This window comes from Ahaetulla prasina, chromosome 7 (genome assembly GCF_028640845.1).
Source record: "Ahaetulla prasina isolate Xishuangbanna chromosome 7, ASM2864084v1, whole genome shotgun sequence".
NCBI lineage: Eukaryota > Metazoa > Chordata > Lepidosauria > Squamata > Colubridae > Ahaetulla > Ahaetulla prasina.
Window position 1 is genome coordinate 30,448,735 of NC_080545.1, and position 14,813 is coordinate 30,463,547.

Below are 14,813 nucleotides of genomic sequence, written 5' to 3' on the forward strand. Positions count from 1 at the left end.
AATAAGAATTTTCCATGAGATGAAAAAAGAAAATTCTCTGAGGCTTTATAAATTAAGGAAATAAGAATGGCAATTCCAGTGAACAAATGGAATACTTACTTTTTACTGGATTACAAGATACTACTTACAATATTGAAGAACTTTATTAAAAAAAACAACTGTCTGAATGAATTACAGAGAAAGACTGTTTCATAAAAAAAATTATAAAGTTTATTTATAAAATGGGTCAATTTTTTATTCTAGGTGTTTTGGGGATTTACTTATATCTTAATATACTGGATTTGCTTACATGGTGTTTATTTTTGACTTTATAACTATTTTATGTATCCTAATTTTTTAGCATCTAAATGTTTTATATCCAATTCTGGAAACTACGCCATTTTTTTTAATGAGAATCTGTCTTTTTGTTATATTAAACTTTAGATTCTATTTATATTCAGATGCCAGAATTACTTTATATATGTGAATATTTTAGAGATATAGAATGCTTATTTGAGTGGGACAAATTATTATTTAGGATGGTTCACTCTGAAATTGCTACCATTTGGAATGGAAGAAATATGTCTTTTTAAAGAAGAAATAGTCTCTGTCTTATTAACCTTTACATGTTGTTTGTTAACAGTAGGATATTAAAACCTTTTTATGCCTTTTAAATGGGGTTTGGTTTAGGGCTAAGAATTCAGTGTGAAGAATTGAATTTTAGATGTTAATATTAATATTTTAGGGTTCTGTTTGAACTTTTACTGATAATTGGATAAGGACATGTTACTTCTTTGATTTGCCTATTTATAACAAATTAGTTATGGATGAAAAGTTTTATAATTTATAATAAAAGGGGTGAAGAGACTGGAATTTGTTACTAGGATGAGAATTCATTTTTTTAATGAGAATCTGTCTTTTTGTTATATTAAACTTTAGATTCTATTTATATTCAGATGCCAGAATTACTTTATATATGTGAATATTTTAGAGATATAGAATGCTTATTTGAGTGGGACAAATTATTATTTAGGATGGTTCACTCTGAAATTGCTACCATTTGGAATGGAAGAAATATGTCTTTTTAAAGAAGAAATAGTCTCTGTCTTATTAACCTTTACATGTTGTTTGTTAACAGTAGGATATTAAAACCTTTTATGCCTTTTAGATGGGGTTTGGTGTAGGGCTAAGAATTCAGTGTGAAGAATTGAATTTTAGATGTTAATATTAATATTTTAGGGTTCTGTTTGAACTTTTACTGATAATTGGATAAGGACATGTTACTTCTTTGATTTGCCTATTTATAACAAATTAGTTATGGATGAAAAGTTTTATAATTTATAATAAAAGGGGGTGAAGAGACTGGAATTTGTTACTAGGATGAGAATTCATTTTTTTAATGAGAATCTGTCTTTTTGTTATATTAAACTTTAGATTCTATTTATATTCAGATGCCAGAATTACTTTATATATGTGAATATTTTAGAGATATAGAATGCTTATTTGAGTGGGACAAATTATTATTTAGGATGGTTCACTCTGAAATTGCTACCATTTGGAATGGAAGAAATATGTCTTTTTAAAGAAGAAATAGTCTCTGTCTTATTAACCTTTACATGTTGTTTGTTAACAGTAGGATATTAAAACCTTTTTATGCCTTTTAAATGGGGTTTGGTTTAGGGCTAAGAATTCAGTGTGAAGAATTGAATTTTAGATGTTAATATTAATATTTTAGGGTTCTGTTTGAACTTTTACTGATAATTGGATAAGGACATGTTACTTCTTTGATTTGCCTATTTATAACAAATTAGTTATGGATGAAAAGTTTTATAATTTATAATAAAAGGGGGTGAAGAGACTGGAATTTGTTACTAGGATGAGAATTCATTTTTTTAAAGGTGGATTTCTTATATTTTTATTTTCTTCCATTTTTCTCTCTTTTACACTTTATTGTTCTTTCTAAAAATCTTTAAACCTACCAAAAAAATTGAAACAAGGAAGCTATTTTTTATGAATCCAGTAATTATCTGTGAGGGGCTCATAACATGACTTTTGTAACTTGCTAACTAACATAGTTACTTTGCATTTTAAGTTGATTTATTTTGTCTTTTTAAAAATGATGTTCAGGTTTATTAGCTTTTAACGTTCCTAAAGTGATGAACAGACATAAGAAAAAAAATATTAGTACAAACTGGGATCTTGTTTCTCTCTTTTGTGAACTCCAAACATCCTTTTTCCTTACAATTTATGCCCCTTCTGACCTCATTGTAATGAACATGTGTGATATTAGGGGATGCAAATATATAATTGATTTCCTATGCAAAGGCAAGGTTACTTTTATCCTGTCTAATCAACCTTCCTCTTGCATTTTTTTTGTTGTGTTAATTATAAAAAGGAATGAAACATGGGGCTCAAGGTTCTCTCTCTCCTTTTTCATAGAGATTTCACTTTATAAACTGCTTTTAAATGATCTTCCAACTCCGTTGCTTATTGGGAAAGTAAACTGAGGCAGAAGCTAAGGCCAGATTTGGCTATCACCTGCCTTTCTCTTGGAAAAGAGATCAAAGGAATCATAGACCCATCTGATGCTACAGAATGAAAGGCTCTATACTTATCTAATCAGGAACAATCTTGCATTTTTCTTCTTGTTTTCATGCAATACTATTTTTTTCTTCTGTTCAATTATGTTTGATTCCGAGACACTGCCTGGACAAATTCCTGCAGTTTTCTTGATTTTTCAAAAGTGGTTTGCCATTGCCTCTTTTCTAGGGCTGAGAAAGATTAGTCCAAGGTTACCCAATTAGCCTTGTGCCTAAGGACAGGAGTCTCCAACCTTGACAACTTTAAACCTTGCGGACTTCAACTTCCAGAATTCCCCAGCCAACTTTGCTTACCCCTGTCTAAGGAGACACTAGAAATGCACATCTCCTAATTTCTAGCCTTATGCCTTAACCCAGGGGTCTGCAAACTTGGCTCTTGTTAAGACTTATGGACTTCAACTCCCAGAGCAAAGCTGGCTGAGGAACTCTGGAGTTGAAGTCCACAAATCTTAAAAGAGCCAAGTTTGCAGACCCCTGCCTTAACCTCTACAGAAAATTGCCTCTACTACGGTAGCATAAATTTTTTTTATATCTTTATTCCAGGGTTGAAGGCAGTAGGACCCAAGCCAAACCAATGTGAAATTTTTATTTTTACCTACTTTTTGAGTTAATAAAGTTAGGGATGGTATTTTCTATCAAATTTAGCGTTAGATGTAATGTTTTGGGGCTAGAAAGCACTGAAGAATTGGACTGTTTGTTTTGGAAAACAATTCAATAATTTTTTAATGATGTTGATTATTATTACTAATTCAAAACTTTATTAAGGAAAAATGTTAGTTTTATACAGTACTTGCAAAACTTCATTTGGATAAAAGCGATGCTGCAACCACTGACAATCAGGCTCTGAGAAATACAAAGTATTCTCAGCTGCATGCAATAAGCTCGAAGCCAAGAACGGCATGCGCCAAACTCTTGGGTGCAATCTACTTTGCGTTCTCTTCACTAGGCTCGTGGCTTACTTTGAGGCTGGCTTTACAACTGCCATAATCACTTTCCCAAACCGTTTTTTCTACGGCTGGTCCTTCAGCGTCAACTTTCCCGGAAACTCCAGAACGTAGCAATGACGGAAGACTACGCCTGCGCCTTCATAAGCAACACGGTCGCGGCAAGAAAACAAGTTTGAGTACGCATGCGCAATGCCGCCCCGGGAAGCTGTTGCCTTGGCTACCGCGCTCCAGCTTGCCCTCTGCTCTTCCCTCCCTCTGACGCCTTAGAATCGATGCCCGCGAGTTCTTGGATGGGACGCCCGGTTTCAACGGCCGGAGCACGCGGCAGCCATTGACCGCGTCAGGCAACCATGATCTGAGGTCGTGACTGAGGGAAAGGGATTTGGTGGAAGCACGTCGTGACTAAAAGCCTTCCCTTCCACCTCCTCGATCAGGAGGATGAAGAAGGTGAAGAGACTCCTGAGGCTGGGGAAGAAGAAGAATGAGCGACAGTCTCCGTCGCGAAGCGGCGTCGTGGCTTGCGCCTCAGCCCCAGGCGCTCTCATCTGTAGCGGCGGCGGTGGCGGCTATAACGAACGGGATAAAGCTGTCAGGTGGGGAGGAGCAGGCCTGGGCTCAATTCCCGCCTCGTCTTCACGCAAACGCTAGCTCTTCCTCTTCATCCCTCTTTAGTTACTTGGGCCACCCGCTTTCCCTTCACGGGCTTCAGAGGGTGGGATTTCCCTCAGTGAGGCCCGTCACTGGTCAAAACATGCCCACGTGGAGGACTGTGTAGATGTCATAGGTAGCTGGGCAGCGGGAAATTTGTTCCTGAGGGTCTCTCCTGAGGGTCTGGCACTGAAGGTTGCTGTGGCATTGAGGTTTCCCTCAGCACTTCTTCACTGTGTGGGAAGGTGACTTTATGACCTCTTGATGGCATGAGGCGCTCAACTGGATTGTGTTCTTAAAATAACCCTTTAAAGAATAAATACCATCCCATGGTTGGAAGTTTGTATTGTGTAAAATGTTCAGTTCTTTTATAATCCATAAATGGGAATAGGTTTCTGGAGATAATTTAGTTTCTTTTCCCACTTATACCGGACACACTGTAACTAGGACACACTGTACAGGTAGTCCTTGACTAACAACAGTTCATTTAGTGGCTATTCAAAGTTATGTCAGTGAAAAAAAGTGACTTATGACCATTTTTCAGACTTACAACCACTACAGCATCCCCGTGGTCATGTGATCAGAATTCAGCTGCTTGGCAACTGACTCATATTTATGATTGCAGTGTCCTGAAATCATTAGATCGCCTTTTGAGACCTTCTGACAACTAAAGTCAATGGGGGAAACCAGATTCACTTAACAACTGTGTTACTAAACTGCAGTTATCCCCTTAACTGGCAAGAAAGGTTCTAAAATGGAGCAAAACTTACTTAACAAATGTCTCATTTAGCAACATAAACTTTGGGCTCAGTTGTGGTTGTAAGTTGAAGATTGCCTGTAACTAGGCAACATTATTAAACCATATTATGCTTAATACTGTGCACCTACCTTCAAATGCCCTTGTTATAGTATGTCTAATAAAATGACATCCTTCCTATTAACTCTACTGTTTAAGTATCTTTTTTCATATATCACTTTTTTATATCTTGAACTTTGCCGGTAGTTCCTGTATAGGTAGTCCTTGACTTATGACCACAATTGAGGTCAGAATTTCTGTTGTTAAAAGTGAAACATTTCTTAAGTGAAATTTGCCCCATTTTACAATCTTTCTTGTCACAATCATCAAGTAAATCACTGCTGCTGTTAAGTTAGTAACTTGGTTATTAAGTGAATCTGGCTTCCCATTGACTTAACTTGTCGGAAGATCAGAAAAGTTGATGGGAGACTAACCATCGTAAATATGAGTCAGTTGTCAAGTGTCTGAATTTTGATCACCTGATCACGGGGATGTTGCAACGGTTGTAAGTGTGAAAACTCATGTCACTTTTCAGTGCCATTGAACTGTTACTAAATGAACTGTTGTAAGTTGAGGACTACCTGTATTATGTAAATGTCACAGTGAAAGCTATATGGAGGAAAAACTGGCTATAAATAATAGATGGTAATGCAGATGTCTTAAGAATTCTGAAAACAGCTCAGTATATAAGTTTGGATAGGAATTATTATTAATAATTAATATTAATAATATTAATATTAATTATAAACTGGATAGGTCCCATAATAGATAAACATCTGCCTGTGGAACAATCCGGCTTTCAATATGACTGTATAGACCAGGTGCTAAGCCTAACAAATTTATACTGAAGCAGGATTCCAACCAGGCCTCAAAACCACAGCCGTGTTAAGGACAGATTGTTATACAAACTGTTTCATATTATCCCCTGCAAAAATCTCTATCGACTAATTATAACTTGCTGAGTGATAGGTCCCTTCAGATAAAAATGGGGGACATCATAATTAAGATTAAACAATGGCCTTGCACAAGGCTCTGTAATGTCACCTGCACTATTCAGTTTATACAAATTGCAACAAGGGGACACAAATTTGGATACGCTGATGATTTGGCCACAGCAGTACAAGAAAAACATGGAGGTGGTTGACTGCTTCCTGTCCAAAGATCTTAAAATCTTGGGAAAATTCTTAACTGATTGGAGGCTCACTCCTAGCACCAGCAAAACAATAACTATGTGCTTCCACCTTAACAACAAACTAGCGTCTGAAGCGCCAAAGGTCTACTTAAACCTACTCCCCTATGATCCCCATCCAAAGTACCTTGAGTAACATTGGATTGGATTCTCTTCTACATGATACACCTAGAGAAAATGGCAGGAAAAAATCAGTACTAGGAACAACATACTGCAGAAATTATGTGGAACTAAATGGGGAGCTTCAGCTGTCACCCTCAGCCTATCAGCACTAGAGTTAGTCTACTCTGCAGCAGAATACTGTGCCCCTGTATGGTTTAACAGCTGCCATACTAATAAGTTAGATGCCAGATTCAACGACACTATGAGGATTATAAGATGATGTATTAAAACCGCTCCAAATTTCTAGCTTCCTGTTCTGAGGAATGTAACACTGCCAACTTTATGAGGGCACAAAGGGCCTCTGGTGGCTCAGCAGACTAAGTCTGTCTGTTATTAACACAGCTGCTTGCAATTACTGCAAGTTCAAGTCCCACCAGGCCCAAGATTGACTCAGCCTTCCATCCTTTATAAGGTAGGTAAAATGAGGACCCAGATTGTTGGGGGCAATAAAGTTGACTTTGTTTATAATATACAAATAGATGAAGACTATTGCTTAACACAGTGTAAGCCGCCCTGAGTCTTCGGATTAAAATTTTAAAAAAAAGATGCATAAATGAGAGACTACAGAAAAATTAAGAGCAACTCACTCCTACAAGTGCATGCTGACCTTCCTCATTTATCAGCTGGAAGACATAAATCCAGGACAACCCCACTGGCACTTGCACAACATCTGCCCAACAACTTTAACATCGATTCCCAAATGGGTCAGGGAATGTGCAGACATAGGAAGTCATATAAATGACCCCCACAAAAATGGTGCCAGGCTTTGAACTACCACCTCCGTAATAGAAAATCTTGAGCAGGATTCGCACCTCACATGGCATCTACCAAGACTTTCTGTATAAATGGAACATATTACCCTCCACTCAGTGTGACTGCGGGGTTCCCATGTCAGATGGTAAATCATATCATAACTGGATGTAAGCTGAAAGCATATACTGGTCCAGTATCTGATCATTATTTTTTAAATATAAACGATGCTGTTCTTCAGTGGTTAAATGTCCTAGACATTGGTATTTAAACAGATCTGTTTAACATTTATATTTTACTTTGTTTACTAATCAAGGTGAAATGTTAGTATGTAGTCTGTGTAAGAGATACCATATTAAATAAATAAATAAATAAATAGAACTTTGTATAATGTGAAAGCTCCCCTGTCTTTTTGCAAAAGGGAATAATGCTGAGTAAATACAGGATGTTAAAATATTAGTGAAGGTTTGATTATATGCAGTAATTGAGGGAGCATTCTTCTCTTTCAGAATTCCACTATTGATTGCTGCTTCTAATAAAAAACGTGACCTAACACATCTTCTCCTCCATGGATCGAATGTTGCCCATAGAGATAACAGTGGATAGTCAGCAAAAGATTATGCTATGATTAGTGATGATTCCGTGTAAACTGAAACATTTGTCTTTTCATTGTCATATAACCAAGAAACAAAACTATCCTTTATGAAAATAAAAAGCGTAACATGGATTAAGATTAAATAACATATTCGCAGGGTGTTAAAATAGCAGGCAAACAATTAAGTTATTGCTTTTTATTTAACGTTGTTCTTCTGTGTTGAGATTAATTTTGCTTTATTAAAATGTGTCAATATTGAATAAAATATTTTTTCCTTTTAGCCTTAAGGAGTATGTTGCTAAACATTCCAACCACAAAAATAAAGAAGAGGGCTCATTTGATGATCAAAAATTTCTGTCTATATTAAGGAGTCCAGAAGAAGACGAAGATACTAGTATTATACTTGGTGCTCCTGCTAAAAATAAAGAAGGTAAAGTTTTATATAGGACAATATATATGGCTGGTCAATTAGTACAATTCTTCCCCTTCCCAAATGGAAGTAGATATTACTGCTATTGTTTGTAAAAAATGTTCATTTTGTGCTATAGGTTTGCAGAATATTTCCAACACAGCACAAAGATGACAAATTATAATTGAAGCACATATGTATTAAGAGCTTGTATGCTTCTAAGGGAAGCATCATCAACATTGATATATCTATTGTGAATAGACCTGCTGTTTGCAAACTAGTCTTGGTGTAGGAGAACTAACAGGTCATAGGCAGGAAAAAGAGACTAGAATGTCAACAGGAGTTCAGTTCTTGGCAACAGGGATGCCAGTTTCCTCTTGAGGGATAATAACAGTTTTGTCAAGGAAAACAGTTCTGCAGGTTCAAGGCAAAGAAAGATAGATTTGTTCCTTTTGGGAGGAAGCCAATAAACAATTCTGTCAGATGTAGTAGTGGTGATTTGCCACATTTGGATTCCAGTTAGACTTCTGAGAAATAGGATATGAGCTAGGATAGCTGAGGTATTAGCATCCTGCTATTTATTTTTTCTTCATTTCTTAATGGAACTGATATTTCTCGAGATTTATGTCCCCGTAATCAGTTTCTCAACTTGTTCTTAGGAGTTGAATGCCCATTGCTTACTTTTCAAGACTATTCCCCTAACTAACATTTTATTGTTGACAAAGTTGGGCTACTAAGCCTTACTCCTCATCTATCCTGAGGAATGGTGATAGACAAGAAAGCTTGGTTTGATGTTGAGTCGGTCTACTCTCAGCAATTGGTTGGGTAGTTAGAAAAAGGTTGCTATCTTCTTGGTATGGAAAATAGCTGCTGTGTTTAATGTTTTAGCTAAAAGAAAATTAAATGGCTTGAATTGTATATACTGTAATGATGTTCTTGTGTGGTCTGTGGATGAGCTTTCTTTTATAGGGAGGCTGCTTAAATACAAAAATGGAATTATTGAAACAATTTTCTTTGAGTTTTTAAGTTGAAAATCCTGAAATTTGTTTATGTTAGTTGAATATTTGAAGCAATGTGCTCCAAGATCAGTCCGGTTTTATAGACAGTTTTCAAAAAAAAAGTTTAATTATTGCTTCTATTGTTAGGGATTATTATGGTTCATTTCACAGTCAGACAGATGTTTAGACTGGATTTGGCATTTTTATCCACTTGTTGAATGCTTTCCAGGGACCTGGGATAGGCAGATGTTTTTTCATCATTAGAGGATATAAACTATTCCAAGTAAACCTACCTTTTACAATTGGCTGATTATTATTATTGTTGTTGTTTTTAATATTTGGTGGCCTGTTTTTGTAGGGACTGAATGGCTGAATAGTATTCTTTTGCTGATTCAAGGAAGCAAAAAAATGAGGGAGCAAGGGGCTTTTTAAATTTTTCCTTGCATTTTAAAAATCAAAATTTTGGGGGTTGGAAGGAAACAGTTTGAAACATTTCTGTAGAATGTTCCAGGTGGAACAACTTTATTCTATACTCTGAATAAAACTATTTTTGCTTTGTGCATATCTATTGCAAATATTAGAAACAAAAAAAATGTATAGTTTCCATATTTGTAATAATTTTAGGAATTCACAGAAAATTCCCATTTTCTATGAAATGGCAATTGTGAATATCAGTAAATATCCAGTTTGGGCATTAGAAAAATGTCTACAAATAATATGACAGTTGAATCAAAATTCAAACAAATAATTATGATATTCCATATAAGATGATATTTGGAGATCTAGTTGTGGTTTTAATTTTCAAAGAACAAGGGGGAAATACCATTGGACAGAGAATTTAAATGTATTATTCTTTTTTAATGTGATTGCTACAATTACTACTTTATAAGCTGATACATATTTACATTCTGAATTTTTATTCTTACAGGCTTTGTGCTAAATAGAAAAATAGATAGGAATTGCTCAACAAGTCAGGAAGGGATTTGAGGAAAGGAATAACTGTCTCTACAAGTCAAATCAGTAATAATTTATTTAAATGTATAGTTCATAATATGGATAACTTTCTTGTTTTGTTCTTATTCCTTTTAGAAAAGATAGTGATAGAGGACAATATTCGTAGCCCAGGGTTGAAATGAGGAGTGGGTGCTCTCTGTACTTGGTTGTTTTCTTGCAGATGTTTCATTATCCAAGCTAGGTAACACCATCAGTGCTGGTGGGGTGGGGGTGGGGTTTGTTCTCAGTTTATATGTGGTTTGCGTGTCAGTGTTGGTGGGAGTGGTATTGGTAGTTAGACTGCTTACTCTTAGCTTGCTTTGCAAGTACTTGATTGGGGTATTTACATTTTAATTATTGATCTGATGTTAACCTCAGTTAATATCTGCTCATCTAGGTGTCGAATGCTGGTGGAGCATTGGTCTTTCTGTTGTCTTTTTGGCTTGTTGATTGTCTTTTGAATGGTATGTCTGTGTTGTTTATGTCTATGTGTGTATTGATGGCCAATTACTCAATGCTAGGCTTCCAGAACTTCTCTAGCATTTTTTGAACTTGATTAAAACTATGCTTAAGTCTGTCCATGTGTTGTGAAATTAAGGAGTTTTCATCATATCTTCTAACTGCTAGTTGTTCTTCATGGATGCATTCTGCTAGTCTTCTGCCTGTTTATCCTACATATTGGCTGTTGCAGTCTATGTATGTATGTTATAGATGACTCCTGGTTTTTTTTTTTCTGAGGCTGCTGGATTTTTTTGGTTTACTTAGGATATTCTGGAGGGCTTTAGTTGATTTCTATGCTACGTGGATGCCACATGGTTATAATTGTCTATTGGTGGTTTTTGAGATGTTTCTGATGTAATTTATCCTTTTTACAGCTTGGGTTGTGATACATTGAGTTGAGTGATAAGGCACTTTTTGATGAAGTGTGGATATCCATTGTGTTGAAAGATATTGTATAGATATGCTTCTTTTTTCATATGTTTAGGGTTGCTGCAGTGTGATTATGCTTGTCTAAATAGTGTTTCTTTGTTAAATTTATAGGCTACCCATCTTAGCTCAAGGTATTTCTGGGAGGCTTAAAATAATAAAAGATAAAAAGTATATAAAAATATTAATAGTTTCAACTGGGAAACTGACTATCCTAGACCAAGCCAAGTCTAAAAATGATTAATATCAATGAAGAAGTAAACAATACCCAAATCAAGGAACCGTCAAACTATGTCTCTCTGGATTGACCTCTATAGCATTTCTAGCCTAATATCAGACTTTCCCTAACTAGGTCCCTAGGAAATAAAGATTGTTGACTCCATTTGGTTGGTGTGACAGTTTCTTTTACTAAGGATTAGTGGTTGCAGTGAAAATAGGCTAGAACTTAAGTTTGCACGCAAGAGTTGTAGTACTCCCCCTTCTCCCCGGCCCTCCCCCATTAGCTGGTTTGTCTTCATCCAATGGTGTGCTGCCTAGGTGTTTTAGGAGCTGCTCGGATGTTTGTTGCCACTTGGTATAGTTCTTACTCCTTTCCCAGCCCATTTGAAAATGAAAACCCTCCCACAAGAATATCCATAGGACTTTGTGAGGAATATTTTAGACATCTGACAAATAAAGTATCCTGGATTTGCTTTGAGGTGGACTCTGACTTGGCAGATTTGAATTTGTTTATTGAGGCACGATCTTGCATATTTATAACCTCTGGCTTATCCAGGATGATGGTTGTGCAACCATCCTAAGTTCTCCTTGATTTCTTAATAGTTTTCAATACCATTGATAGTGAGATAATTCTGGACTGACAACAGGGACTATGAAGCATGTGTTCTAGTGATTCTTTTTTCTCCCTGACCTGCTGATGCAAGGAGAGAGGTTGAGTCTGAATTCCCTAGTTTGCGTGGTGCCTTAGAGCTCAGTATTCTTGCCCCTTAGTTTAACATTTATACAAAACAATTGGGAAAGGTCATCTATCAGCTTCAAGTCATGTATGATCATGATATCATGATGGATGATACTCAGCTATGTACATCAACCAGTTACTGAACAAGTGATACTATTAAAGGCTTATCTCATCCAGGCCTTGGAGCTGTCAAGGCCTGGATGAGAAGAACAACCTTAAATATTAATAGAACAGGTGACTAGATTCATGGCCCATCAGATTCTAGGGTGTTTTTTAGTTACGGCAACTGTGGTCAAGAAGGCCTTGCACAGATTTATCTTGTGTGTAATTTGCATAATATCATTTTTTGTGAAAGAGACAGGTATTGGGGGTTAGTATGCAGGGACAGCTGTCAAGTCAGACTTGAAAACTATTACAATGTTCCTTCTATTTCTAAGTTCCTAATATTTTAAGTTTTTAACAAAATTCCCCACGAAGCTTAAAATAATTCCATGCTACACATAAGTTTATATTATGAAATTAGAAATAAAATATAAAAACAAAACCGCAATTGAAGCAGAAAATAATTCTGAGTTAAATATATCAGATGTCAATTTTCTTCCCACTATCTACTTCATAATTATACAGATGTTAGTTTAGAATTTTTCATTTCCTCTGTGGTCTGAAGAAGTTAGAACTGAATTTCATTAAGTCACAAATTGCATCCAGTCCTAAGACCCTCTTTTTAAGCACTTTTCCATAGATATTAAGCATGTGATTTTATAAGCCATTAACAAGATAGCTAAACATTTGTGCCTAAAGTATCACAAGTCAGCAGAGAGCATAGTCATATAGTAGTAAATTTAAGTTTGTAAGCTCAAATATAGACTTGGTAGAGTGGGTGAAAATTTATAACAATGGCTGAACTGAGTTTTTGATACCAAGCCTCAGGAACCCTGTTTGTTTTATCACAAGAATAAACTTGTTATTTATTTTTATTTATTTATCAAATTGGACGCTCTTTTATTGCCATAGCAACTTCATGCAGTTTGTTAATCTATGTCAGTTTTGGCACAAGGGGGTTATATCTGGACTGCGGGACCACCCGAGAAACAGCAAAGGACCAGCTCATAATCTGCAACCTGGTGACAGTCATCTGGGCCGGACCGCGGCCAGTCTTTGATCTGTGGCACCACCTTGGCCCTCCTCTTGAGCATGCGCACAGAAGGTGGTGAGCACATGAGGCCTGGCATCCCTAGGGACTGTTCTGAGTGCTTCCCTTTCTCCCAGGATGCCAGCGTTTGCCTCCTATGCACACGCCTAGGGGACACCAGGTGGCAGTCTCCATACCTTGCTCGCCAGCCTTTTGTGTGTGTGTGTGTGCCCGCGTGTGTGCGGGGGTGTGTGCCTTGTAGCATGGGCTCCATAGCCCTCTGCACCACTGGGCTAACCCTCCAAGAAGCAGGCATGGCGACGGCACCAGGAGCCGGGAGAGTCAGGGTAGATACGTAATGTGGACTACTGGACGTCCCTGCTCCATCCCACATGGCTGGAACGGGACAGGTGGCTTCCTGGTGCATCCAGCAGATCGGACCTCATGCCTCTCCCCTGCATCTATGCTTCCAGCTACTGCTTCTGCCGTGGGCCAAGACAAAGTGAGGCGGGATGGGGTGGCAGCTGCCTACTCTACCCATCTGTTTTTGCTTGTGGTTGGAGAGCAGGTCGCCGCTGGTCATCTTGACCCCCTCGCGGGTCTTGCCCTTGGCCAGTGCATGGCGTTCCCTTCGCACACGCACAGCACGTTGGCACCCCTGTGGGCTGCTGCAACCACCGAAACTGCCAGCGGCTTGCACATGTCCATTAGACCACTGCTGTCACCACCTGGAGCACCAGGGCCTCCCAGCACGAAAGAGGCAAAGCAGCAAGCTAGAAAGACCGAGTAGAGGTGGTAGAGCACACCCAGACCCAGCAGGCAAAAGGTAGCCACTGCCAGCGGGAAAATCTGGATCCTCATCGGCATCATTGCTGCTGAGGCCCAGCCATGATCGCATGCCTCCTCCCATCTCTGCTGGACCAGTGTTGTGGTCCGTCAGCAGCCTATGATGCTGGTGGCGGAATCGGACAGTGATGAGGCGAAGGTGAGGCCAGGGCCATTGAGAAATAAGGTGTGGACTCCAGAGTCTCCAGGGCCTGAGAGTAGTGAGAGTGAGGTGCGGACTCCAGAGCTTCCAGAGGCTGAGAGTAGCGAGGAGGAGGAGGAACTGGGAGAGCCTGTCCCTAATGCCTGAATGAGAAGAGTTACCAAGAGGCAGGAGCAGCTCAAGCAGAGAGGTCACCTCGGGGGTTGGGCCAAGATATAATTGGCCCCTCCCATAAGGTTTAAAAGGAGACTGGCATCAGTATCTCAGTTTGCCAGAAAACAACGTTGGAGCTGTGCTCGTCCCATTCTCTGCTCTGGATGTTTCTCCGAGAAGACCTTGGCAGCTCTTCATTCTCTGCTTGAGACGCTTATCTGCAAAGGACTTTGGCAATTATTTAAATTGGACCAGGTTGGAAATAATGACAGACTGTTTTGTGAGAGAAGCCTTTGCTTTCTTTTGAGTTTCACGACGCTGGGAATGGGTCAATTCCCAGCTGCTTGAATAAAGTTTGTTTTCATTAAGGACTGCGTTTGTTGCTACCTGCTCGAGTCTGGGTCACAACAACCTGGGTGGCCATGGCGCCGATGGGAATCTGGCTTTCCTCATTGGCAGTGGCCACCTTTCTCCAGCTGGGCCTGGACATCCTCTACCACCTCTACTTGGCCTTTCTAGCTGGCCACTTAATCTCCTTCAGGCTGGGTGGGTCTGCCGAGTGGTGGCAGCCTGCAGCGGGGCTGAGATG

The 14,813-nt window shown here is 38.4% G+C and overlaps 1 protein-coding gene across 12 annotated transcripts in view; it reads left to right on the top strand.

The window, feature by feature from the left end:
* Positions 1-3,769: 3,769 nt before the first annotated feature.
* The window catches only part of LOC131201703 (ankyrin repeat domain-containing protein 26-like), a 168,523-nt gene continuing 157,479 nt past the window's right edge, over positions 3,770-14,813 (top strand). For 7 of the 12 annotated variants that reach the window (XM_058189803.1, XM_058189806.1, XM_058189802.1 and 4 more), the window contains exons 1-2: positions 3,770-4,119; positions 7,948-8,096. In XM_058189803.1, the coding sequence (XP_058045786.1) occupies positions 3,965-4,119; positions 7,948-8,096 (304 nt within the window). In that variant the 5' untranslated portion in view covers positions 3,770-3,964. Of the gene's footprint in view, positions 4,120-7,947; positions 8,097-14,813 lie in introns of those variants that run through there. The other 5 variants (XM_058189812.1, XM_058189814.1, XM_058189804.1 and 2 more) reach the window with 4 other exon arrangements.